Consider the following 27,964-nt stretch of genomic DNA (forward strand, 5'->3'; position numbering starts at 1 on the left):
ATAAATGTAAACATTTATTGAACGTGTTTTTTATACCGTATTTTGGTCGTCACCGTTTTATAGTGGGCATCTGGCTTCGTAAAAATCACGGTAAAGTAGCCTAACTCACGTTTCTCCTGGCTTGTTTCCCCCCCCCCCCCAAAGAACTTTGATTCTTCACATGTAATCGTGTACTTCTCTTACCCTTTATCACTGTACAGTTAATATAATCTCTCATGTATACGTTTTTGAACTTGAACAGCTTTCTCACTTGTAAAGTCGAGAGACTCTCCGCCCCCAGCAATGAAAGTAATAGTGAGCAGCGCGAGCGTTTCATTCTACCTGCTGATCACGCGCTGATTAAAGCATGGCCAAATCTCAGTCGAGACGCTGCTGCCTGTGCGTACTCGCTTTGGTGTGCTCTGTTGCAATTATCTGCATTTGTATACTTTTAGCAACCAAACAGAGATGCGCCTTCACAAACGCTGCTGTTGCTGCGGACTCTCTCATGTGCTCCGACATCGGCAGGTAAGACATGCGAGTTATGCTTATTAAGACCTGATCCTTTCAGCATTGACAGTATTCTATTGATACACAATTGACTTTCACTTAAATACAATACAGCTCCAGTGCAAGTCAGGTAATAGAAAGCTAAGCCACAAGTATACCAATTTATATGCTGTTGACACCTTTCCTTTTGTTTTAAATATAGGCTAGAGTGTTAATTCTAGGAAACAATGCTGTAAAGTATTTCGAACAGTGATCCACAATGAACAATGTAGAGAGATAATCAGTTTAAGAGATTAGATAATGCAGCCTTGCACAAAGTGCACAGGACACGCTTGAGTTTGGATACTTGGATTGAACATTTTGATCTAAGGATCTATATATACTGCATACATTTACAATCAATGTCTAACATTTCTACCTCCTTCACAACCAGAGCACATCTTCTGTATATACTATTACTTATTTGATATTAAATAAATGCACTTTAACATGATTTGGGCTATGTAATACTATGCTCATATATGTTTATATTTATATATTACAGTGACAATAAAGTGTAATCTAATTTTATATATGCACTGTCAGAAAAAAAAAAGTTATGGCGCTTGTCACTGGGGCAGTACCCTAAGGTACAAGTCAAAAGGTAATGCACTAATATGCACTTTTAAAAAGTACTAATATGTACCATTTAGGTACAATGTGAAGTGATGTGGTAAAAAACCATGTCCAAGATCTTTTTTTTTAGCACTGATCAAACTGACAAACTCCTGCCAGTCAAAACAGGATCAACCAGATTCACAAAGCCCTACATTGCCACATTTTCTGTCCTTCGTTCATGTTTTTTGCATTTTGTGCCAAATGTACAGCATGCTTCCTTGTTTCGAAGTGTTAAGTCTTTTATGACTGTATTTCAAAGAACTTGGCTTTAGTATTTAATCTGGGGTCACACTTTAACCTGCTCTGAAAGGAAACAGAAAGGAGTTAGTTACAGTTGCCAGGCATATCCTGGAAATAGGAGAAATTTGTCAGCTTTTGGATTTAAAAAAAAAAAAAAAAAAAAAAAAACCCATCAACATCTGAATGTTAAAGAAGTAAAGAAAATTGCGTCTCCACAAACACTGCTGTTACCAACAGTCACTTCAGTCTGACACATCATTATCTAATAGTTTGTTTCTCTCTTGTCTGCTTCAAATAAAAGTGACTGAGGTTTTCTTTCTGTGTCTGGCATTATTATTATGCAGATCACATAAGGCGAGCCATGCAGAATCATTGACACAATGGCTTAATGAAAGCTATTCTTCTGTATTCAACCCCTGCAGGGCTTAGGTGAATACTTTTTGTTGGCTCATTTGGATCTTGCCAGGTTTTTTTCTTGCTTTGCCAACATTTTCATTGGCCCCGAGTCAGAAAAATATATGTAGAGGTTTCATTATACTATGTTTATAAACAGTTATTTCAAGTCACAAAAATTAATCTCTTTTTGAATCTCTGTTTGTTTGTCTGGCCAGAAGAGACAAGCCTGGTTTCTCCCAGTTTTTTTTTTTTTTTCCCCCCTCCATTTCTGTCACAAATGGAGTTTGGGTTCCTTGCCACTGTCACCTTTTGGCTTGCTTAGTTGGAGACACTTAAAGTCCCCCTGTGGTGAAAATTAAGCTTTTAATGTTGTTTATATGTCTATGTGGTGTTTTTAATATGCTTTAAGACAAACCACGTGCAAATTCATAAGTCAACACCATTGCTGAGTATTTTCTGTTTAAAACCGCAGTGTTCTAAAGACAGTCTCAAACCCGTGGTTTGAAATCGCTGGTGCTTGCGACTTCACAAACTACTTTGTAACCAATCATGTCAACATGCCAGCGGGCTTTAGCATATCATTAACTATGACCCCTCTGAAGCAGAGGAGTCTCAAGAGAAGCTTATCCTGGTATATTTTTCTGCTGATATGAAAAATTGGTTAGATTTAGCAATATGGTGGGTGTATGATGTATATTACGATGTTATGATGAACTACATGCCCTTCTTCACTGACATTCTGAGTTCTTCAAAGCGTTTCTAAGGACACTCATTTTTATAAGGCAACTTTCTGACTCAGATGGCGAACATGGTTTGTGTAACATTAGCAATACATTATTAGCTGTTTGATAACATAGTCAAGCAAAAGGCTATTATATTAATTACAGTCCTGTGTCTGACGTTGTAAAAAGCGATACAATTGTGCAGCGTTTACCTCAGTAAGTTGACCGAGTGGATCTCTGAGCTCGTGCGAGCGAGTGGAGGGTGACATGCATGAAAGCGAGTAAATACAGGAGAAATATGGCAAGTCATTTTGACGTGTCACACTTCCTGGCGCTTTGACTTTTACTGAATATTGCCATATAGATGTCTTTAGGCCAGGACTCTTATCACACAGATCAGATGGGGCAGATCAGACAATGTATGTCTGAGTTACAACAGCTTTCTCTTTCATGGCCAAACATCAGACTTTGTCAGTCCGCCACGGTTTTGTCAGTCCGCCACAAGTTAACATCGCTAAGGCCTTAAACTGACCGAATAAGATGTTGATCTGATTAAATCTCTATGAGGAGTTAATCACAATGTAAAACAAGTCATTTCCTGTTGCCCACAGGTGGCGCTATGACTGTCACTGAATATTGCCATGTAGATGTCTTCAGGCCAGGACTCTAATAAAACATGTAAAGTTTGGGGCAGATCGGACATTGTATGCCCGAGTTACAACAACTTCCTGTTTCATGGCAAAACATCGAATTTTGTCATGCCGCCACAGACACGCCCTTCAACGAAAACTCAAGATCTTCACAATTTAATGTCACAAAGGCCTTTAGATTAGACTGACCAAATATGATGTTGATCTGATAAAATCTCTAGGAGGAGTTCGTTAAAGTACAACGTTTGTAAATGGCAAAAACTGCAAAGAGTTTCATGAGTTTGAGCATGTTTAGGCCCTCAAAAATGCGATTCATTTCGGAGAAGAAGAATAATTGACTGAACAATTACAATAGTGTCCTCACCAGTGATGGGAATAACGGCGTTATAAATAAACGGCGTTACTTTTTTCAGTAACGAGTAATCAAACGAATTACTTTTTCTCCCGTTACAACGCCATTACCGTTACTGACAAAAAAATGCCGCATTACTATAATTGAGCTCACTGAAGCGGTTTTCATCGGCTCTCTCTCAGCCATAGGACCTGCAAAGTTTTTTCTCTGGTGTGTGCTGGGGTTAGTCATACACAAACATAATTTTAAACTGATAATAATGTACGATGCTCTGTGTGTGTGTGTGTGTGTGTGACAGAGCATGCGAGCGGAGCGCGAGCTCAAACCAGAATACCCTTTGTGACATGCTGGATCGAAAATATAGGAAATACGGTTTTTTTTTTTTTTTTTTACAGTCGACTAGTAGTTGTTCATTTAAGCCATTAGTTGGCTAATCACATTTATATTAATTTAATTTATTAAATACTGGAGAGAATAAACCATAATAATGAGCATTTACATAATATAGGCTATATAGCGAACGCATAAAGCTTTCCATAAAGAACCGGCAAAAGTAATGATTATGAATGTGACAAAAACAGCAAGGAGACATTTTAATTGTTTATTAAGAAAGTAATGTTTTCTGAATCAGTGTCGGCTGCAAAGATGAAGTTGACAGTGCTGACTCTCATCTCCGCATACTGGACACGCCTAGAGAGAGAATGCACATTTCATTCGGATTAGGCTACATAATCAGAGTAGCCCATCTCTTTTCGGTTTTAATCATTTCGTTTTCGTTAAAGTAGATATTTCAAGCTTTCTATAGATATTTTTCTCATGTCTGCGAGGCAAGCAGCCTAAACGCTGAGTTTCGGTTCATTTAGCCTGTAAGACGCGCTCCAGTTCACGCGCCAGTGATCGCGCCAGCGCCTCCATGTCATGATTATATTGTCTGCTATATTTGCTTCTTACTTATTAAATCCAGGCAATTGGTTGATGAAACATTGATTAAAAATAAGATAAAATTTTTACAAAACGAAATTCACTTTAAAGAAAGGCTTTCTACAAAAAATCTTAATGAAGTGGTCAAAATCATGTCTGACCCACTCCATGTCTCCATCATCTTATGATGCATCTTACTCATGCTGTTCACTTTTCATAATCAAATAAATGAATTTAAAACATAACATAGGCTTATTTAAACATAAATATGAAACTACGTTTTCTTTAATGGCTAACAACACATAGTACAGCACAGAGAAATTTCATGTCGTGAGCAAGAGCGGATCATGAGTCACAAGTCAAGAATAATTTATTTTTAGACTTATATTTAATATTAGGGACATCCAAGTTATTTGACATAATTTAATTTTTTTTTTTAAAGTAACGCAATAGTTACTTTTCCTGGTAATTAGTTACTTTTATAATGATGTAACTCAGTTACTAACTCCGTTACTATTTGTGAGAAGTAACTATAACTAATTACTTTTTTTAAAGTAACGTGCCCAACACTGATCATCAGTTAGGACCATAAGCTTTGCTCAGTCTTTGTTGAAAATGAATAGAGAAAACAGTACTTAAATGGCAAGATGATCCACAGCAGAGTTCAACCAGCAGGGAGCTTTGTCAATGTTTGAAGTAAAACGTTGTTTAGCAACAGGTAACAGTCAAGTAGTAAATGGAAATTAACTCTTAGCTCCAATCTTCTCAGTTGTTTAAGCCCCCAAGTAATCCATATACACTCAGAACACAAACCCTCTGTAAACAAAATCCAAAACAAACCATAACCATGTGCTATGAACATGAATTGTTAACAAACCAAAGAAAAAAAAAAACAACAATGACAATTACTTACAGATGAGCTTAAAACTCTGAAGTTGCTCAACCAGGGTAAAAAAAAAAAAAAAAAGCCACAATGACCATAAGGCAAGCCTCTCTTTGCAGGTAGAGAATCAACTTCCTTCAATTTCTCCTTCTTTGTTCCCTTAAATAGGTCAACTCACCTCAAATAGAGCGCCCCCTAATGCTCAGGTGAGTAATAACAGTAAATCATCTGGAGAAAACTACTGGTATATATATTAGTAACAGGAAAACTGTTACACAATGTCTGATCTGCCCCAAACTTCACATGTGTGATAAGAGTCCTGGCCTGAATGATGAATTTGTTAAATAAAGTCGTTATTTTTGTTTTGTTTTTGTGCACAAAATGTAGTCTCGTCGCTTCGTAACATCAAGGCTGAACCACTGTAATCACTTTGACTATTTTAACGATGTTTTGACTACTTTTCTGGTCCTTGAATGTGGTAATTTCGTTGCTTTCTATTGAGGATAAAAAAAACCTCTTGAATTTCACTTAAGAAAAACATCTTAATTTGTGTTCCGAAGATCATCGAAGGTCTTATGGGCTTGGAACAACATGAGGGTGAGTAATTAATGACAGAAATTTCATTTTTGGGTGAACTAACCCTAGATCAAGCATCTCACGCAGCCAGAATCACGATTGTCAGTAACAGTGTTCAGCCTTACATTGTTCAAACCGGAGTCGCACACTGATGGAGAGACTCAGGGAGAAGTTACAACTTTTAGAATGCAACTGGATGTTTCTAAATGGTTAGTGGATAAATTTATGTAGTTGCTGTGGAGTTGATTCAACTCCAATTGATTAGATGGTTGGATCATGATTTGCTATTGCTGTGATCTCATGTGACTGACAGGTTGCCCCACCCACACACCAGTAAACACATCATCAGAGAAGAGATGTCGCTGTAAGCTGAAGAGTTGTCAATTTTGATTTCATGGTGACTTTAAGTCTGTTCCTAAACAGATAAAAATAAAAAAGAAGCAATATTAGTAAACAAGCTAGAGCAGAGGTGAAATGCAGAGAAGATGATGATGGAAAAATAGGGATTTTTTTTTTTTTTTAACTTGTGGAAGAGGTTTGTCTTTAACGTTGTGGTCTCAACAGATCAGGTAGAGGTTGGCAGTGAGGAGCGGGGAGGGTGAAGGTTCTGGAGAGGAATCTTGTGCCAGATTGCGAAGGAAAAACAAGGCGCCGCTTTTTCAGACCATAACGGCCTTAGAGGGAGCACTTGTAGGAGTGGAATTTGCTCTCTATTTGTTCCCTTTGCTGTCTAGGAGGGACAGTTGGAATATTAAAGAGAAAATTTGTGATTTCTTTCCTATTGGGAATTCCTTTCTTGACTTCTGTGTTGTAATACAGTCCCTCCAGGATTTCGCGATTCTGCGATCGCCAAATTTAAAACAAAATCAAGCAAACTCCACAATATTCAGCGGAGCTTGCCTTGTTTTCTTAATTTCTGCAGATTTTGGGCTAATGCTGCGTTCCAGACAAGGTTGGACGTGGGAATATAATATATAAAATCGGTTTGAAAACAGCTCACGAAAGCAAAAAAAAAAAAAAAAACGAACGTAAAATTACATTAACTTAATATCTAATGTTAAAGTTTGTTTTTACGTTCATATTGATTGGAAGCAGGACACGCCACATCTTGGAAGTGATGTCAAATGACATGTCTCGCTGAGGGCGGGCTTGATCGATGTTCCCCGAGTTGGATTATTTCTCAGAGTACAACTGTAAGCAAATGTCTAAAAAAAAGAAAGAAAAAAACTTTGAATGGCGTTCCAGACGTTATTTCCTAAAAGGAGGTGGGGAAAATCCAAAATCTGATCTGTCTGGAACGCAGCATTAGACACGCTCCGTGACGTCATCGCAACATGCATTCAGTCAACTTGTTTGAGCTGCGCAGCTCCGGTGAACTTTTAGCTGATCATTCTGTACTCACTGTACATCGACGCAAAACCATCAGTAGTTGACTTTTTAATGTTGTATTCATATTTTAATGCAGTTATCACATTTACCTAATTTGTCAATGCAGTTTTATTGATTGGAATAAAGACGAAGCTATTGGGGCCGTTTAAGAAATGCCGTGTCTGTAATTAGACTCGCACACGCATTTTCCCCCCCATTTATTTAATTATTTATTAGTTTATTTAACAGGGACAATGCAGTATAACATAGTTACAATTTCAAGCAGCCGATGCTCCACGTACAGGATTCTAGCCAAAGGCTAAATTGCAGCCCCAGTCCCTAGTTAGGCTTTTTTAACAACAGTAAAACAATAATCAAAAACAAAAAAAAAAAAACACTAAACAAAACATAAAAAATATAACAATAATAAAAAAGCTGAGACTGTGCATGACCATCAGTGTTCACAAACCTGCTTTTGTTTGAACCACTTTTTTTTTAAATTTCTTTGAAAAATGTTTAACTCTGTTTGCATTTTCAGTTCAGCTGGCAGGCTGTTCCAAAGCAGTGTACCTTGAACTGAAAATGTGGATTGTGCAAATTTAGTTTTTCTCTTTGGTATTGTGCAATTTTGATTAGTTGCACCTCTTGTAGTGATCCCCTTACTACTCTGTTTTGATATTAATTGGCATATAATTTCTGGAGCAAGATTATGTACACATTTAAACATCATTTTAATAAGAGACAAATTTATAAAATGTTCAAAACTAAGCAAACTATATTTTTGTAAAATATTACAATGATGCCATATATTTGGTTTCTTGTCCAAAATTTTTAGTGTTTGTTTATATAGAGATCTAACAGGTTTGATAGTCAGTTGAGAAACCTGACTCCAGACAGTCACACAATAAGATAAATGCGAGAAGACCATTGCATGCATGTATAACGTAGCTGCTTTTAGAGATATATGTGGTCTAATCATATAAAAACAATTCAGGTTTGTTCTGATTGTTCTACACAGTCTCTTCACATGCACATCAAACTTCAAATGAGAATCTAAAATAACACCTAAATATTTAAAATTGTTAACTGCCTCTATTGCCTTTTGATTATAATCTTAATTATAAAACCATTCATTTCCTTCCTCCTAATTGAAAAACACATTGAGACAGTTTTTGAACAATTCAAGGTCAAACAGTTGTTTTGCAGCCACTATGACGACGGTCGTTTCATTTGTTAATCTGCAGCTAAGCGTGGAGTCTGTGCCGATACATAAATGACTGCATCATCTGCATATAACTGACATTTAGATTCCTTACAACAATTTGGTAAATCATTGACATATAAGGAAAACAACAGTGGACCCAAAATTGCTGCTGAGATAAGCTAAACAAATTTAATTTATGTAAGAGAATTTCATGATTCACAGTATCAAATGCCTTTTTAAGGTCTAAAAACACATTACCATTATCTAAAGCTCCCTTAATAAATTCTGTGAGAAACTGTTTAGAGTGAAGTAGATCATGTTTTTCTAGATAGTTTATAAGTTGTTCAGCTACCAACTTTTCCAAAATTTTTGAAATTGCAGGGAGTCTATAATTCTGAACCTCATCAACTGACCCTGCCTTAAAAATTGGGGTTATAATAGAAGTTTTCCAATTTGAGGGGAATTTACTTTCTCTAATAGATAAGTTTATCAAATTTACCAAGGGTTTTAGCAGACAAGCACTATATTTTTTTACGAATGCGGTATCCATTCCAAATATATCCTTAGCCCTTGAATTATTCAATTGATTAATAATTTGAAGTATCTTATTTTCATCAACCTCAGAAATATAAAAGGACGAGGAAGTGTCTTTTATTGCATGTTGAGGTAACTGTACAGGTTTAAAACATACAGCAAGTTCTTCCACAGACTGGATAAAATATTTATTAAATTCATTGGCAATTTCAGTGCTATCAGTACTAAGTCTTCCATTTATGTTCAGCTCCAACACTGGTTTTCTGTGTATACCTTCTCGTTTAGAAAGTTTGTTAATGCACTTCCAAAGATATGAGCTATTTCCGCCTGACCCCAGCACTTCAAATGCTATTTTTAATGTGATGACCACAAACATTATTTGTTCAACCTTCTGAGATTGTAAAACTGAACGTTTCAAAATGTAGAAAATCCAACATTTGATAGAAAACACTTATTTAAAAATAAAAAAGACATTAATCACCGCTATAACCAGCAGGTGGCAGCAGAGTAGCATTTATTTGCGCATATATTAGCCATTTCCTGTAATAGTTTTTCACTTAGTTTCGCTTTTAAATAAATATTAAACATTATAAAATCACTAGGTTTTAAAATACATTTGTCAATATGAAGTATGAAGTACTCAAAATCTCATGAAAAACAATAACTTTTCATGTGAATGAATTACACAAAGAGAGCACCATGCTTTCCCTTTGTAATCACAGCAGCTGTCAGTCAGTGCAGCACAAGCTCAATGATTTCGGCACACTTGTGAAAACTCACATTTTATTCATTGAATCTAAAAAAGTGCACAATAAATATTTATTTTTTGACGCTTTTTTTCACACGAAAGTGTGAAAACTGATTATCGAATTGAATTTAGCTGAGGAGGAACACTGAGGTACGTCTTTATTTATTTATTTTTTATGTTGTCTTACGTTTGAATTACTAAATTAATGCTATGCCTGACTATTTAAGTGAATATAATATATGGACACAAACAGGCTTTTGAAAAGTGGTTGGAACATGTCCCCCCTGTCCCCAGTGGAAATTACGCCCCCTGAAATCACTGTGAAATCTTGTGAGAAGCATCGTCGCAGAATTCTCTGTTAAACCACAGATATCAGATCAAACAGTGCCCATGTGGAAACTGTTTGATCTGATATCTGTGGTTTAACAGAGAATTCTGCGACGAATGTAACCTAAATGCTTCTCACAAGATTTCACAGCGATGTTATTAATTCTGCGGTGAATTCATGCGCTTTCTTCACAGCGCTGTGTAATCTGGAAACCATGAGAAACATTGCGCCACTAACAGAAATAACTTGTGGCAGAAATGGTCTAATGTTTTTTGAGTGCTTTCAGGTGCTTCACACAACTTTTTCCAGCACTTCAAAGCTTTAAATATTGCCCAATTTGTATGTTATTTTTAATGTGATGTCCAAAACATTTGGCTTATTAGCCATTTCCACACCCTAGTATATATTTTTAATATATATATTAATAATAAAATAAAAGTTAATATTATCTGCATCTCACCTCAAGCTCAGTACTTTTCTGTCAGCCCTCACAGCGCTGCCAAATCAGGGGCTGGTGCCACCTTAGAACTTAGTAACTAAGTGTTAGTTCATCCAAAAATGAAAATTCTGTCATTAATTACTCATCCTTATGTCGTTCCACACCCACTGATTCGAAACAAAAGATTTGTAAAGCTTCAAAGCTTTATGAAGCAGTGTTTTGAAATCGCCCATCACTAGAAATTGTTGAATAAAGTCGTTATTTGGTTTTTTTGGCGCACAAAAAGTATTCTCGTCGCTTAACATTAAGGTTGAACCACTGTAGTCACATGAACTGTTTTAAATATGTCTTTAGTAGCTTTCTGGGCATCTGAAAGTGTTAATTATCTTGCTGGCAATGGAGGCTTCCTGAGCCATCGGATTTTATCAAAAATATCTTCATTTGTGTTCCGAAGATGAACAAAGGTCTTACAGGTGTGGAACAACATGAGGGTGAGTAATTAATGACATAATTTTCATTTTTGGGTGAACTAACCCTTTAATGGCACCGGTGCTACTGCCCTCAAATGTAAGTCTGGAGCCCTGCAATGGTTCTCAAAGTGAGAAAAGTAATAATGATGTTAAAAGAATGTTGTCTGTTGTATATTTTCACTGCAAAACAACACAAAATGCTGTAAATATGGCCGCAAATTTTGATAAAAGTCGCCGGAAATTCAGTAATTTTAGGCCGCATAAATCAGAAAAAAGTCCTACGAAATCCTGGAAGGACTGGCAATAGTAGGTGGATAACATTACAGTAACACTTCAGCTTAACACTGTAACACTAATCTAATCTTTAATCTCAATCATCAGATTTAACGGTAAACACTGAATTGTTGTCGTCTTGTATTATTGACTTAATGCACATACCATGATAATCTGATAATATGCTTTCAATGACATTATATGCATTATCATGAATAAGAGTGATGCATCATTATGTGATTGATGGTCAATGTCATATCACTTAACAGTGATATAAGACCGTGGTACTCCTATAAGAAGTTGTCTTTGTTTCAGATGTTATGTTTCTTCCATCACTGCCTTTGAAAGATCTCACATTTCCTTTGATATGTTCAGGACATCCTGTGAAATCAGACATCTGAGATCATCCTTTGTGTCATATTGCCCTGATTTCCTTATTAATCACTGCTGCTTGCAGAGACACAACCTGTTTGACCCATATAATGCTTAAAAAACAGTGCTTAAAAAACAAACACATAATCTAGAAAGCATGAATTTTCAGAATTCTGCCCAATTGTGCACATTTGGGTATGTGTGTGTGTGAATGCTTGAACTCCTCATGGTTCATTGAGCTCTCGGGTATCACTGCTCCTCTGGCTCAGACTTGCCTCAAGATTTTTCATATTGACGTGAACACACAAAGGAACAGGGATATATCTGCAGGAAATGTGCTTGTGAATGTGTCACATTCCCTAAAGCTTTGAGTTTGTAAAGGCACAATGTACAATTTTTGGATTAAATATCCAAAAATCACTAGAACGTTATATATTTTGTTGACTTGTGTACTTGCATTATCCCAAATGTTCCAACAATGTTTAAATTCATAGAAATCAGCAGTTTTAAACAGTGTAACAGCCTGTGTCATTGCGTCACCTGTCAGTGACATCATATCTGCATTACGCTTTAATATATTATGTGTTTTATTAGACAGGTGAGCAACTGTTCGGATACCTTTATCAAAAGAAAACTAATCATTGTTATCTAGATCAACACGGTTAGTATTATTGTTTATTTTAAAATTAATTGCATGCCATTTAGCAACACAAGTAACACAAGATATTCTAATATTTATCTAGCTTACTGCAATGTGCAACAAGTGTCTCATACCAGTCACCGAGCAAACGCACAGAGTAATGTTATAACATAATTTTCATCACGCTCAATTGTATTTTTGGAATGAGTGTTTTCACCAGGTAAAAAGCACTGCGTTACCCCACAATTTTAATTAGTCAGAGTGACCTGTATGAGTAGTAATTCAGCACTTGCGGCTATTTCATTAGAATTAAAGTTCAGGTAAAAAGGAGAACTTTAATTGTACAAAAAACAAAACAAAAAAACAACAACAACAAAGCGAAAAGAGCGGCAGCAGCTGAATGGGGCATATAAGCACAATAAAATCTGATACATAAAATGTCCCGGGCTCCCAGCCGCGCCCTGCTTTATACCACAGTAATGTTAATAAAACTTTAATACCTGAACTCATCCATGAACATGATTTCTACAAGTCACATCGGATTGGTTTCCATCGGCTGGCTGTGGAGGTGAAGATGACAACTTCCATGATTCCACGCTCATTCATGGCATCATCAAGCTATGCCTTTGTTTTGAATAAGTGACCTCTAGCGGCGAAACTTACATACTGTGCCTTTAATGATGTTTTTTTTTTTTAAATACACTTGAATGCAGAAATCATTTTACTACTCAAATTTTACATTTACCCTGGTTAAAATTTAGTTTATTTTAGATTACCTTTAACTTGATTAGCAGTGTTTTGTGTACAAAAACTCCACTAAAAACTCATGGTTCGGATAATATTACGTTTAAGTCACGGATCTAACCATTTTTCGGATCAGCAAAAAAAAATTGGGGGTGGGGGGGCTATCTTTGTTAAAGCTGTGTTTTGTTGTTTGATTAACATAATGAATGACAGTCAGCAGCAGGTATTTACTGTATAGGCTGCTGTCAGTTTAAGACATAATGCACGGATCTAATATGATACACATCTGATTTCTTTTTCGAATGTTTACGTTCACTTAAGACATAACCGACTATGTTTACAGTAATACTTGCCAAAATGGGTATTTTAACATAATTTTGTGTGTTTGTGTCCGTTAAAACGCAAGGGCACGTGAAATAGGAATCAATTCTGTGAATACCGAATTGAGTTCTCTTTCGCCTCTTGCCCTTTTCTTAAGCAGGCATGGGTTAAAATCACTTGAATTTGTAAACTGGCAAGACAAAAACATGTGCAAATGATAAAAATGTAACTTGATGGCTAAACTTTGCAGTGGATTAGTCCACTTTCAAAAAAAAATTTCCTGATAATTTACTCACCCCCATGTCATCCAAGATGTCCATGTCCCTCTTTCTTCAGTCGAAAAGAAATTAAGGTTTTTGATGAAAGGGTCATTCTACAGAAACGTCCACTTTTCTGTCCCTAGACTTTACAGAAATATTACACTTGAAAAACACTTTAGGATTACAATTTTTTTATATTTTAATATGAAACAATATGTTATTTGAACAATTAAACCTTCTTGAGCTATCAATGTGGCAATATTTGTTTTTTAATTAATCATAAAAATTCCAAACACCACAGAAGTGCTCGTCCCCACAGCCATGTACAGAGGGAAAGTGCTTTATTTTGAGCTCAGAAACAGATTTTTCTACCATTTCAAATACAATAATGTATGCATAACTATTAAATATATAATTTAAATAACATTAAAAAAACCAAATGCCGAATAAATATTATAAAATATATAATGAATGTAGTGGTCCCCTGGTGTTGTGTCACTGGTGTTACCTTTAACAAAAATCTCTTATTTTGAAATAAAAAAATCACACAGATGACATCACTTGACTTCCTTCTTCCTATTTTCTGAAGATCAATTAAGAAAGGCCAATGGAAAGTCCACTATCTCTTTTCAGTTATCAGAAATTTTAATTAGAAAATCATAATTTCATATGAAGCTTTTAGTTGAAGTCACTGGTGTGACCTACTTTATTGTTAGGGAATTTTAAAAAACTAGAATACAAATGGATTAAATTACTTAATTTAGTGAATATACCATGATTGACAACATGTGGATTGATACCTTGCAGCAGCCATTTTGTAAAATGCATTTTTCATGAAAATTGTCACTGGTGTTACCCGTTTATAGATAAACTTTATTTAAAGCTATTAATTAAAGGGTTAGTTCACCCAAAAATGAAAATTCTGTCATTAATTACTCACCCTCGTGCCGTTTTACACCCGTAAGACCTTCATTGATCTTCGGAACACAAATTAAGATATTTTTGTTTAAATCCAATGGCTCCGTGAGGCCTACATAGGGAGTTCGTTATTTTGTTTTTTTTTGGCACACTAAAAATATTCTCGTCGCTTTATAATATTAATATTGAACCACTGTACTTATATGAACTGATTTAAATATGTTTTTAGTATCTTGAGAGAGGAAATGTCATTGCTCCCTATGTAGGCCTCACGGAGCCATCGGATTTAAACAAAAATATCTCAATTTGCGTTCCGAAGATTAACGAAGGTCTTACGGGTGTAAAACGGCATGAGGGTGAGTAATAAATGACAGAATTTTCATTTTTGGGTGAACTAACCCTTTAAGTTATTTTGCATAAAATAGCACTAAGATTACATGATTCTAACTATTTCTTTCTCATTGTTAATCCTCCTTTGGGCAGGTGTGGCTAAATTGAGGGTATATGGCTAAATTGAGTGCAGCTGAGAAGTAGCGACTTTACAGACAGCATATTTTACAGACATTTTTTAAATGTTGTTTATGATCTTTTACTGACTGCTTCCACTATGTGTCAATGATAAGTCTTTGATTGTATACCAAATGTAAAAATTTAGTGCCATCTTCTTAATTATAGTTGAAGAATAAGGATCTTTGTTCTTATGTATACGTCACTGGTGATTCATTTTGTCACTGGTGTTACTGTTTTTTGTCTGTCACATTAAATAAAATGTGTCATATGTGACATGGTAATAATTTTACATTCATTGAATTCTGCTACACTCAAGAATTAAGATGTAAAGGATCGCATCATTACTTGTTTATAACCGTTTTTCAAATATTTTCATTATTATAGCAAATACATGGTTGCGCAATTGAATTAACATCATTCAATCACACTTTTAACTAACCTGATTAAAATAAAAAAACACATAATCTCCTTATTTTTTGCATTATCATTATTATTCTGTAACTCTGACTGCATGTGCTGAAAAAACTGAGAAATAAAATTTCATAAAAACGTTTAAAAATGCCAGAGAAGTAAGGTAACACCAGTGACAAAAAAACGGGTACATGCAGTCTTTAAATAAATGCACAAAAAAAAATAAATAAATAAAAAAAAAAAATCATTAAGCTGTCATTTATGTGTATTCATAAAGTCAAAGTGTAATATAATAATGTGGTCTAAGTTTAAATGTTAAAAAAAGAAATACATTTTAAGACATTTTGTCATACCAAAAGTGGACGTTTCTGTAGAATGACCCGAAAACGTTCCAGGATTATTCTCCTTATAGTGGACTTCAATTGCCTCCAAACGGTTGAAGGTCGAAATTACAGTATGAGTGCAGCTTCAAATGGCTTTAAACGATACCAGACGAGGATTAAGGGTCTTATCTAGCGAAACGATCGGTCATTTTCAAAAAAAAAAAAAAAAAAAAAAAAAATGGTACCACAAGTGCTTCCACCAGAACGCGATTCCATATTCTTTAAAAAGCTAACGCGGAATGTCCTACGCGGCGCCAGTTCCGTTTTTTCGTAAGTTGAATAGGGAAGGCGTAGGACATTTAGCGTAAGCTTTTTGAAGAATACGAAGTCGCGTTCTTGGTGGAAGCACTTGTGATGCGATCATTTGTGCCTATAAAGCATGTATATTTTGATTTTTTTTTAGAAAATGACCGATCGTTTCGCTAGATAAGACCCTTATTCCTCGTCTGGTATCGTTTAAAGCCATTTGAAGCTGCACTGAAACTGTAATTTTGACCTTCAACCGTTTGGAGACCATCGAAGTCCACTATAAGGAGAAAAATCCTGGAATGTTTTCATTAAAAACCTTAATTTCTTTTCGACTGAAGAAAGAAGGACGTGGACATCTTGGATGACATGGGGGTGAGTAAATTATCAGGAAATTTATATTTGAAAGTGAACTATTCCTACGAATCACATGCGTGCCAAAACCATCCATAATAACTGGACTGGGGTCCGTTGTGATGAAGGGGAAAAACAAACAAAAGATAACACCACAAAAATAAACACTGTTTCGGTCCTGTTTTCTGTCATGGAACGTTGCCAAAGAGTACTCCTGAAAAAACAAGATACTGATGACAAAACTAACAATATAAAGAACATACATGTGACTGTGTGTGTGTGTGTGTGTGTGTGTATATAATAGTTTTTAAATGATAATTAATAATAATAATAATATTAACTAATTAAATTTTTTTTTGCATTCACAATTAATATGCATTAACAATAGCTGCTCTTTAGTCTGCATACATGTGCTGCTCTCCTTCCACTCTCTTCTGAACACTTACCTTACACAAACGTTACAGTAATATCAAAGATTCTCAAAAAATCTTACTTTAATGCGAAAAATCATATAATTTAAATGGTAAAGTATTCAGTAGATTTGTGTCTGAAGATTTTCATTAATTCAGTATGGAGAATTTGGGAAGGAAATGTGATTGTCATGAAAATGCACAATGCAACATCTAAACTGAACATAAAAAAAAATCACGCAAAATATAACTTCTTATTTTTTTCTTGCTATTTTGAGGTGAAAACATAGTAACCCTATGCTAAAGTTATGATGAGACATGTCTTCTGTTCATAGGGACATGCTGATTCAGGGGGGCTCAGCGGTGGACGCAGCCATCGCAGCGCTGCTCTGCACTGGACTGGTCAACCCACAGAGCATGGGCTTGGGTGGAGGGGCCATCTTCACCATTATGGACAAAGCAGGTTTGTCTTTGTATATCTATTGTGAAAAGCACTGTCAAGTTATTGGAGTATTATAATTATGTTTGTTTTGGCCGGCTTTACTGTAAAAATCACATCATGAGGTGTCATAAAACATCATCGGTATGGCTGAATACATTTCTCAAGAAGTTTAATGGAAAGCTAGACTTCCTGTTAAAAAATCCAGCATAAACCAGCAGGAATTCCTTGTTGGTTCAGGCTTGTTTATGCTATTTAGAGATGGTATCCCAGCTATCAAAAATATGGGTAGCACTTTATTTCGATGGTACACTTTAGATGTTTGACTAACTTTAAGTAACCTAGCAATTACACGTCAACTAAAGGTGATGATACACGGGGCAACTTTTTGAGCGATGTTGCTTGGGCACTTTCCCATTGAGAATAGGGAACAAATTTCTATCTGTATACTTTTCGATCAAATTTTGTAGCCTATTCTCATTGGAAAAATTGCCCGGCAACATCGCTCAAAAAGTTGCCCCGTGTATCATCACCTTAACTCTCATTAGATTATTAGTAGACTGTCTAATTAATATCTGCTAACGCTTTATTTTGATGGTCCCCCAACAGACATTTTACTGACTATAAGGAAATTTGCAACTACATATCAACTCACTTTACTAACCCTAATACATAACCCTAACCTTCTAGAGTCTCTAATGGGAATTAGTTGAGATGTAGTTGCTAAATTACTTATAGATAGTAAAATGTCTAAAGTGGACCATCGAAATAAAGTGTAACCATAATATGTTCTAAGAACGTTTTGCTAACGATCCCTTTAGGTTCAAAACGTCCAGTTATTTAAACATATTAAAAAAGGGTTGTTTTTTTTTTTTAACATTGAGGGAACATTCAGTTTTCTCATTTTGCAAACATTATGGGAACATTACTTTTGAATGTTCTCTGAACATTTTGAAACATTTGAAGAACATTAGATGACCAACGAATGAACCAGATGAACTAAAACATTTAAAAAAAATCATATATGGTGTATAAATAACAGTTTTGTGCTAACATTATTAAAGACCAGATAACTCTGACTGAATGTTCTATTAATGTTACTTCAAGAATGTTTGCTCATATCTTTGAGAGAACCTTGACAGAATGTTCTGAGAATGTTCCCTGTTAGCTGGGATAGTGCTGGTCTCAACATCACATGTTGGTCTACCAGCTCTATCACTTCACACGCTGTGGACCAGCAAACCAGCATGCAAAACATACCTCATGCTGGTGACCAACAATGATTGATTTTTCAGCAAGGCTGACCTGTTAGTTTGTTTAAACACTGTTCATAAAAGAGATAAAGAATGATACACATGGCGTAAATAACAAGGATTCATCATTTTAAAAAATAAAATCTGCATAAATCTGTTTAAATACTCCTCTGTTTTTCAAGGCAAAGTGAAAATCATCAGCTCAAGAGAAACGGCCCCAAAAGGTGTCCAAGCGGATTTGCTGAATAAGTGTCCGAAAAAACTGACTTTGGATACAGGTAAAGCTCTACTACATGGAAGCAGGATAAAGCATCCCACGTTAGTCGTTTATTTAGACAGGAAGTGAAATGTCTTAAAGTTCACCCAACGTTTACTTATTATTTACAGACATGGACAAAATTGTTAGTACCCTTGATAAATATGATTAAAGATGACTATAAAAGTAAATCTGCATTGTTTATCCTTTTGATCTTTAATTAATAAAATTTGCAAAAATCTAACCTTTCATTGAAGGAAAAGAATTGAAAGTGGGGGGAAAATCACATTATGAAATAAATGTTTTTCTCCAAAACACGTTGGCCACAATTATTGGCACTCTTTTATTCAATACTTTTTGCAACCTCCTTTTGCCAAGATAACAGCTCTGAGTCTTCTATAATGCCTGATGAGTTTGGAGAACACCTGACAAGATATCAGAGACCATTCCTTCATGCAGAATCTCTCCAGATCCTTCAGATTCCCAGCTCCATGTTGGTGCTTCTTCTCTTCAGTTCACTCCACTCATTTTCTTTAGGGTTCAGGTCAGGGGACTGGGACGGCCATGGAAGAAGCTTCATTTTGTGCTCAGTGACACATTTTTGTGTTGGTTTTGATGTTTGTTTTGGATCATTGTCCTGATGGAAGATCCAACCACGGCCCAAAACATTAAAGATCCAGCAGTATATTTAACCGTGGGCATGGGGTGCTTTTTATCCATGTGTGCACCAAACCCATCTGGTGGGAGATTGTTTCTGGATGAGAGCAGAGGATTTTTCTTGAAACCCTCCCGAACAACTTGTGGGGATGTAGGTGCTGTTTGATCATTTTTTTTTAGGCTTTCTGAGACTCAAGACTCAACTAATCTCTGCAATTCTCCAGCTGTGATCCTTGAGAGTCTTTGGCCACTCAAACTCTCCTCCCCACCGCGCATTAGGACGATTTAGACACACGTCCTCTTCCAGGCAGATTTGTAACGTCTTTAGTTGATTGGAACTTCTTAATTATTGCCCTGATATTGGAAATGGGGATTTTCAATGCTTTAGCTGTTTTCTTACAGCCACTTTCGATTTTGTGAAGCTCAACAATCTTTTGCTGCACATCAGAACTATATTCTTTGGTTTTTCTCATTGTAATAAATGATTATGGGAATTTGGCCTTTGTGTTTCCTCATGTTTATACTCCTGTGGAACAGGAAGTCATGGCTGGACAATTTTATGATCACCCTGGTGTGCTAAAAAAATGTAATTATGAATGGGAATACACTTGAGAGATATTTTACTCATAAAAAAATTCTAGGGGTGCCAATAATTGTGGCCAATGTGTTTTGGACAAAAACATTTATTTCATAATCTGATGTCCCCCCAGTCATCTTTGATCATATTTATCAAGGGTACCAACAATTTTGTCCACGTCTGTACATCATGTATTCAACCTAATGTTATTCCAGCCTCACATTATTTTCTTTCTTCCATTAAAAACAATGGTGCTTTTTTGGAATTTGTCTGTATAAATCACTTTCCATCCAAGCTTAGATGTTCTACCTGACTTCTCCTTTTGTGATTCACGGAAGAAGGAAATTTAGGTGGTATAAGTAACCGATGACACAACTTTCTATGGAATTTTTGGATTTCATAAACATGCCATTTTGTGTTTTTTTTTCTATTGTATTAGATCTTATCATCTTATGTAAATAAAACAATCACATTGAAGATATGGAAAGTACAATGGAACATTGTGTGTAAAAGAGGGGAATTTTGTCTTCGGGGAATTATGTACTTAAGTGGACTTGTTTTGCTTGTTTCATATTCTTAAGTATACTTCCTGGACAGGAAACTATTGCCAAATATATGTACCTAGAATGACTTAAAAGCTAGATTCAACTGTTGACGAATTATGTGTAGTTGTCTAAATGTTCACACGCTGTTCGTGCATAATTATGATTGTATTTCTATAATATTTGCATTTTGTATTTGTTCCAAAAAAACAACAAAAAAAAAGAGATTAGTTTCTTTCCCAAAGGTGGTAGTTTATGTAACTTGTAAAAGAGTGAAACCACACTGAAAGTATTTTAAGGATGGATATAATCTGATTTGGCAGTAGTTAATCAAATCTTTGCATGCAGCATTCCTATAAAAGCCTTGTTTCAGACAAGTTTCACTTACAGTAAGTCTTGTAATTTGTCTCTCCTGATTGCTCATTCTTATGATAAAGAATTTAAATAGCTGCCTAACCCTAACATTAAACTTTTGTACATAATTACCAGCAAAGGACCTCACAGGAAGTCACTGGATAGGCGTACCAGGAGAAATCCGTGGCTATGAACGGGCTCATCAGTTGTATGGAAAGCTGCCCTGGGCCAAACTGTTCGAGCCCTCCATCAAGCTGGCACGAGAGGGCTTCCCCATGCCAGTCTACCTCAGTCATTTCTTGCAGCAAAATTTTACTAAAACGCTAATTCAAGTCTCTGAACTCTGGTACTGTATCTTCTCCAAACAAACATATACACGCTAACATGTACATACTGTTTGGTATGACTGACATCTCAATGTAATTGTTTATTTAAAGGCACAAGTATGATGAATTTGCATTCCTAGTGATCAATGTCAAAGAAGTAGGTTATGACATAGCCACAGGCAAACCACAGGAAATATAACACATTGTGTAAAGAGATATTTTCTGCTGCATGAATCAAAGCAGCATTGATTCTATCACCAGCTTACTATTAAATATCTTTTTTGTCTATTTTAAAAAGTAATTTTCTGTCATATATACAGCTAAATATGTAATGTGTGTGTGTGTGTGTATAATGATTATGATTAAATGCAGCCTTAGTGAGCATAAGAGACTTCTTTAAAAAAACATGAACAAATCGTAGCAGTAGCGTGTTTATATAATGAAATCACAGCATTTTAATCAGTATAGAGGCAGTACAACAAATACTACCATGATTTATAAATAAATTAAAATTCAAACAATATTTTATACTTTTCTGCATTTACGTATTTTATTATTATTTTTTGGGGGTGAAATATAATCCAAATTTTCACCCAGGTTTCATCACATTTTGTTTCAACTGGTTATGTTTGGCTTATGAACAATGCATACCTTTTGTGTTTGTTTCATTTAGTTCGGGAGTTGTTTTCTGTCCGGTTTTAGAAGCTCATTTCTTTGTATACACTATGTGTTCTCTAGTAAACTGTTCTGCCACGAGAACAAGACAGTTTTTGGCCCAGGGGACATCCTGAAGTTTCCCCGGCTGGCAGAAACCATGGAAACTATCGCCAAAGAAGGAGCTGATGCCTTTTACACTGGAAAAATCGCCAAAGACTTGATACAGGATGTACAAGCGAGAAGTAAGTAGTTTGTATACAAACTGCAGTCGCTGTAATCAGAACAGATGTAGTTCTTCCGAAATCCATTTTTTTTTGCCTTTTTTTTGGCAGGTGTGCAGGTTTACACAGCTTATTTTTTGTTTTTACAGGTGGAACATTATCATTAGATGACCTGAGCACTTTTAAGGTCAGAGAGAGTGATGCATTGACAGTCCAACTAGGAGAATATAAGATGTACTTCCCCCCTCCACCAGCAGGGGGAGCGATACTGAGCTTTATTCTGAAACTGATGCATGGTAGGGTCTAGTGGTAGATGACAAAAAATGGCAACTGTTCTGAAGCAGCCATTATTGATAAATATTCAGCATCCCTTTGTTTTCCTCAGGGTTCGGGCTTTCTCCAGCCTCCAACAAAGGATACCAGAAAACCTTGACTTTGCATCGCTACCTAGAGGCATTAAAGTTTGCAAATGGACAAAAGCATAACCTCAAAGACCCCCTCTTCAGCTCCAGAGATGATGTATGTACCATAGTGCCTGGGCTCATATTAAAATGACATGCTTTTGTGTCTGGAACATTCATTTAAAAATTACACAACATCAGAGTTTCTCGTGTGCCTCAGATTGCTGCTGTTATGTTTGCTATTTTTGGCTGTAGTAAGCATAATATCACTGGACGTCTGTGTAGGGTTGAGTAGATACTATGAAGGGCCGGATGTTATTTCTTGTGAAGGCCACACAAATGCAAGCAATTAATGGTTGAAATTAAATCAAAATGTTTAACTAAGCATGCATTCAAAGCAAGTATGATAAGAATCTGATTTAATTTAGCAACATAACAAACAATTCAAAATCTGGCAAAAAAGAAAACCGACACCAAAGTAAACATCAGATTAAACTGAATTAATTTTTATGGGACTTTATTCATGTTTTTCTTGTGTCCTGTGAATGCAGATGACGTACATCACAGATGAGAAGTTCATCAAGCGAATCAGGGCTCTGATCACTGACGGCTTTACACACGAAGCCTCTTACTACAACATCACCCCATCAGTCGACCGCTTTGGCACAACGCATGTTTCAGTGATGGCAGCAGATGGCACTGCTGTGTCAGTCACCAGCACCATCAACCACCTGTGAGGTTTTTTAGTTTAAAGAGATAGTATGTGAATATATATATATATATATATATATATATATATACACAGGTGCTGGTCATATAATTAGAATATCATCAAAAAGTTCATTTTTTATTATAAATTATTTTTAAAAATGAAACTTTCATATATTCTAGATTCCCTACATGTAAAGTAAAACATTTCAAAAGTTTTTTTTTTAAATTTTGATGATTAGAGCGTACAGCTCATGAAAGTCCAAAATCCAGTATTTCAAAATATTAGAATATTTCCTAAGATCAATCAAAAAATGGATTTGCAAAACAGAAAAGTTCAAGTTCTTTAAAGTATGTTCTTTTGTGCACTCAATACTTGATCGGCAGGACATATTACAGCAAATGACTTGCTCCTAGCACAAATTACAGCATCAGTGAAGTGTGGCATGGAAGTGATCAGCCTGTGGCACTGCTGAGGCACTATTGAGCCTTCAGATCATCTGTTTATTGTTGGATCGACTGTTTCTCATCTTTCTCTTGAAAATATCCCATAGATTCAGGTCAGGCATGTTGGCTGGCCAATAAAGCACAGTAATATCATGGTCAGCAAACCACTTGGAAGTGGTTTTTGCACTGTGGGCAGGTGCTAAAGTCCTGCTGGAAAAGGAAATCAGCATCTCCATAAAGCTTGTCAGCAGATGGAAGCATAAAGTGCTCCAAAATCTCCTGGAAGATGGCTGCATTGACTTTGCACTTGATAAAACACAATGGACCAACACCAGCAGACGTCACGGCCCCCCCAAATCATTATTGACTTCAGAAACTTCACACTAGACTTCAAGCAGCTTGGATTCTGTGCCTCTCCAGTCTTCCTTCAGACTCTGGGACCATGATTTCAACATGAAATGCAAAATTTACTTTTATCTGAAAAGAGGACTTTCGACCACTGTTCACTGTCCAGTTCTTTTTCTCCTTAGCCCAGGTAAGATGCTTCTGACATTGTCTCTGGTTCAGAAGTAGCTTGGTAGTCCTTTTTCTGAAGATGTCTGAGTGTGGTGACTCTTGATGCGCTGACTCCGGCTTCATTCTACTCATTGTGAAGCTCTCCCAAGTGTTTGAATCGGCTTTACTTGACAGTATTCTCAAGCTTGCGGTCATCCCTGTTGCTTGTGCACCTTTGCCTACCCAATTTCTTCCTTCCAGTCAACTTTGCATTTAATATGCTTTGATACATCACTCTGTAAACAGCCACCCCATTCAGTAATGACCTTCTGTGACTTACTCTCTTTGTGGAGGGTGTCAATGATTGTCTCCTGGACCATTGCCAAGTCAGCAGTCTTCCCCATTAGTGTGGTTTCAAAGAACAAAAGATACCCGGAATTTATACTGTAGGGATGGTCATTTAATGAAACTCAAATGTAAATATTCTAATATTTTGAGATACTGGATTTTGGACTTTCATTAGCTGTACGCTCTAATCAACAAATTAAAAAAAAAAAAACTTTTGAAATGTTTTACTTTACATGTAGGGAATCTAGAATGTATGAAAGTTTCATTTTTTTAAATAATTTACAATAAAAAAATGAACTTTTTCACGATATTCTAATTATATGACCAGCACCTGTGTATATATATATATATCAGCATATTATTAGAATGATTACTGAAGGATCATGTGACACTGAAGACTGGAGTAATGATGCTGAAAATTCAGCTTTGATCACAGGAATAAATGACCTTTTAAGCCAAAAAGTTATTTTAAATTGTAATATTTCACAATATTTTTTATCATAATAAACTTATTTTCAAAAGTACTAACCTTACCAACCTTTGCATTTCAAAATTTTACCTTTGTATGTTATATCTCCCTTAATATTTTATTTTAAAATGAAAAATATTAATATTATTTATAATTTAAATAATAAATTATCTTCTATTTATGAAGTCTAATAGTTTTAAATCATCTGTCTTCAGGTTCGGGTCAGCTGTTTACTCTCCTAAAACGGGTATCATCCTCAACAACGAGCTTGCTGACTTCTGCGGCCAAAAAGATTCCATCAAACCAGGTGAAGATCCTTCACCAAATACATCTTCTTGCATTTTGCATGCCTTGAAACTTCATCACCATATTGTCTGTTTTCTGTTTTTATTTTTTCTCTCCAGGCGAACAGCCTCCCTCCTCGATGGCTCCTGTCATCCTGCAGTCTGCGTCCCAGCAGAAGACTCTTGTGATTGGTGGATCAGGAGGAACTTTCATCACCACAGCCATGGCCCTGGTAAACTGGAGTCAAACTCCATTTGATTTTAAACAAGTTATGGGGGTTATGTTCAGCCTATTTTTGCAAACTACATAGTAATTTAATAATATATTATAATACAAAATATAATAATTTGATTAGCTTCTTCTCATTGAATATTCCATTTCATCCAGGAAAATGTCAGAATACAGTCAGTATTGACTTTAAAATCATATTTTTGTTAAAGCAACATGATTCCTCCAGTCGATCGAATGGCACAGATGCAGTACAGAAATATCCAGCTGGAATCTAATTTAGTTTAATTGTTTTATTGAAATTACAAACATTTTAATCAACTATTTAATGTCTATTTTCTCTTTTTCTTGGATGTCCATGGTCTTACTATCTAAAAAAAATCTGTGATCTTTTTCACAATAATAATAATTTGCTTTGCCTGTTCTCGTTGAATATCCTGTTTCACCTAGAAAAATGACTTTAAAATGATATTTTTGTTAGAACACTGCCACAGATGCAGTGCAGAGATATCCTGTTGAAAATAACCTGTCAATAACCTGAACATCCCCGCATTCTCTTTCTCTTTCAGTCCATTATGAACCACTTGTGGTTTGGGATGAACCTTAATGAATCTATCGCTGCTAAAATAGTATTTGTGGGCTCCAATAACACCGTCGCCTTTGAGCCTGAATGCAACGAAGTAAGTCCTTTGGAATTTCAGTTCTTACAGTATGTGTCACAAATCACACTCTAATCGCATGTTGTTAGTGTGGCCATACCGATTGTAATTGCTCCTCCTCTGGAAATGCCCCCGGTCACTGATTATAATCATTGTTTTGTAACCATTAATTAAAAGTGATTTTTTTAAGTAGTAACATATTGTACTTTTCTCCTCAGTCTATCCAGGCGATGGTGGGGTTAGGACACAAGGTGGAGAACCTCTCTTACCCGTTTTTCAATGTGGTCAACGGTATATCGAAAGAAGGACAGTGCTTCACTGCCGTATCTGACGCCAGGAAGCAAGGCAGGTCGGCGGGATACTGACCCTGCCGTCAGCTGTTAGAGATTAGTGTGGTGATTCATCAGGTCCGGGAGGATGTGAGGGTGGAAGCAAAGGGTCAGCGCTCCCTTTCAGCGACGCCTGTAGACACTATAAATTCAAACACGGGGTGATTGTGTACAGGGGTGTATGTTGTTTCCGTCCATGTCCACTTTTGTTGGACTCTTACAAAAGAGAATTACTGTAAGATTTGGCTGCATGTGAATATGTCTTGTATGTATAGAGGAAACTGGGGCTAGTTGTCACATGGAGGAAAGGGCAATATCTCAGAAACCACACTGGGATACGTTCAAACAAGAGTCAACTGTTTAAAGGGTTAGGATTTTATCAAAAATATCAAAATTTATGAGACAGTTGTTGCCAAGCTTTCGATTAAATTTCATATTTGAAATCACCAATGAAATTTGACAACAACTGTCTCATAAATTTTGTTTCTAAACGCTCAAATCATGACAAAAAACAGTATTTTTCAGGCTGGATCAATCCTAAATGCGCGTCTCTTGTGTCTCATTTTGGAGGCGGCGCGTCTGACTGTTTCTATAGGAACCGGAGCTTCTAACGGCCGCCATATTGCGCGTTGCACTTTCTCTCATTCAAAACAATATGAGTGACGCATCTTGTGTTAGTCTATAGTCTTTGAGGTTATGGCCTAAAAAAATACATCATTCCTATTACACTCTATTTGTTTGATATTTTTGTATATGATACCTTTTACATTTACCTCTTTGCCGACTAAAAATGTTTATGTTTTGTGACTGTCTACTTTGATTTTTCTACTGTATCTTTATTTTTCCTGGCCAGTAATATGGAAATCTTCAGTAGCCAAGTTTTTTTTTAGCTATACAGCGCGTGTCTATGTAGAAACTGACAGCATAGAAATACATCTATGCTAAAAAATATTGACTGGAGTGAAAGTGTGACAGCTTGTCCCTGCCATTTTCAGATTTTGTAAGAAGCACTTATCATCCAGTACTGTTTCCTATGAGAACTAATAGCAGTTAACTTAAGGGAAATGTTTCTGAATACACAAATATAATTTACTGAATCTATTTTTTAATCTAAGTTTTTTTTATTATAAATGTTGGGAAGACTGTTAAGAATATTGAAATGTGAATGTGACACTGCAACTGCAAAAATATTTTAGCATTTATTGTGTTGTTACCTGTGAATGTTTTTCATATGCACTTTTATATTTTCCATAATGACATTTTTATAAATATAGTTTAACGTTTTTAATAGCATATATTGGTTGAACTTCAATCATATACTGCTGTATTTTATACTATTTTGATATTGTTTATTGGAACTATTCAGAGATGGAAGTTTATGGATATTCGATAACATGTCCCACAGAATATGCTATGACATAATATAACTAAATCACATTTAAGTGCATTTTAAATCTTGATACATCAAAATAAATCCTTTCTAATGTCTTTAAA

At 35.8% G+C, this 27,964-nt stretch overlaps 1 protein-coding gene across 1 annotated transcript; it reads left to right on the forward strand.

Annotated features, from left to right (window-relative positions):
• Positions 1-284: 284 nt before the first annotated feature.
• Positions 285-27,964, forward strand: ggt5b (gamma-glutamyltransferase 5b). The gene is made up of 12 exons (XM_051910455.1): positions 285-507; positions 17,155-17,282; positions 18,694-18,789; positions 21,033-21,243; positions 21,962-22,122; positions 22,251-22,397; positions 22,487-22,620; positions 23,054-23,235; positions 25,185-25,276; positions 25,374-25,486; positions 26,052-26,162; positions 26,360-27,964. Exons 1-12 carry the CDS (start codon positions 347-349, stop codon positions 26,504-26,506), a joined length of 1,683 nt encoding a protein of 560 aa, XP_051766415.1. The 5' UTR covers positions 285-346; the 3' UTR covers positions 26,507-27,964.

Source organism: Ctenopharyngodon idella, chromosome 10, assembly GCF_019924925.1.
Source record: "Ctenopharyngodon idella isolate HZGC_01 chromosome 10, HZGC01, whole genome shotgun sequence".
NCBI lineage: Eukaryota > Metazoa > Chordata > Actinopteri > Cypriniformes > Xenocyprididae > Ctenopharyngodon > Ctenopharyngodon idella.

Coding starts and splice junctions, on each gene's coding strand:
- ggt5b (XM_051910455.1), top strand. CDS start 347: ATGGCCAAATCTCAGTCGAGACGCTGCTGCCTGTGCGTACTCGCTTTG. Junction 17,283..18,693: donor CACCATTATGGACAAAGCAG/GTTTGTCTTTGT, acceptor CTGTTTTTCAAG/GCAAAGTGAAAATCATCAGC. Junction 26,163..26,359: donor TTGAGCCTGAATGCAACGAA/GTAAGTCCTTTG, acceptor TTTTCTCCTCAG/TCTATCCAGGCGATGGTGGG.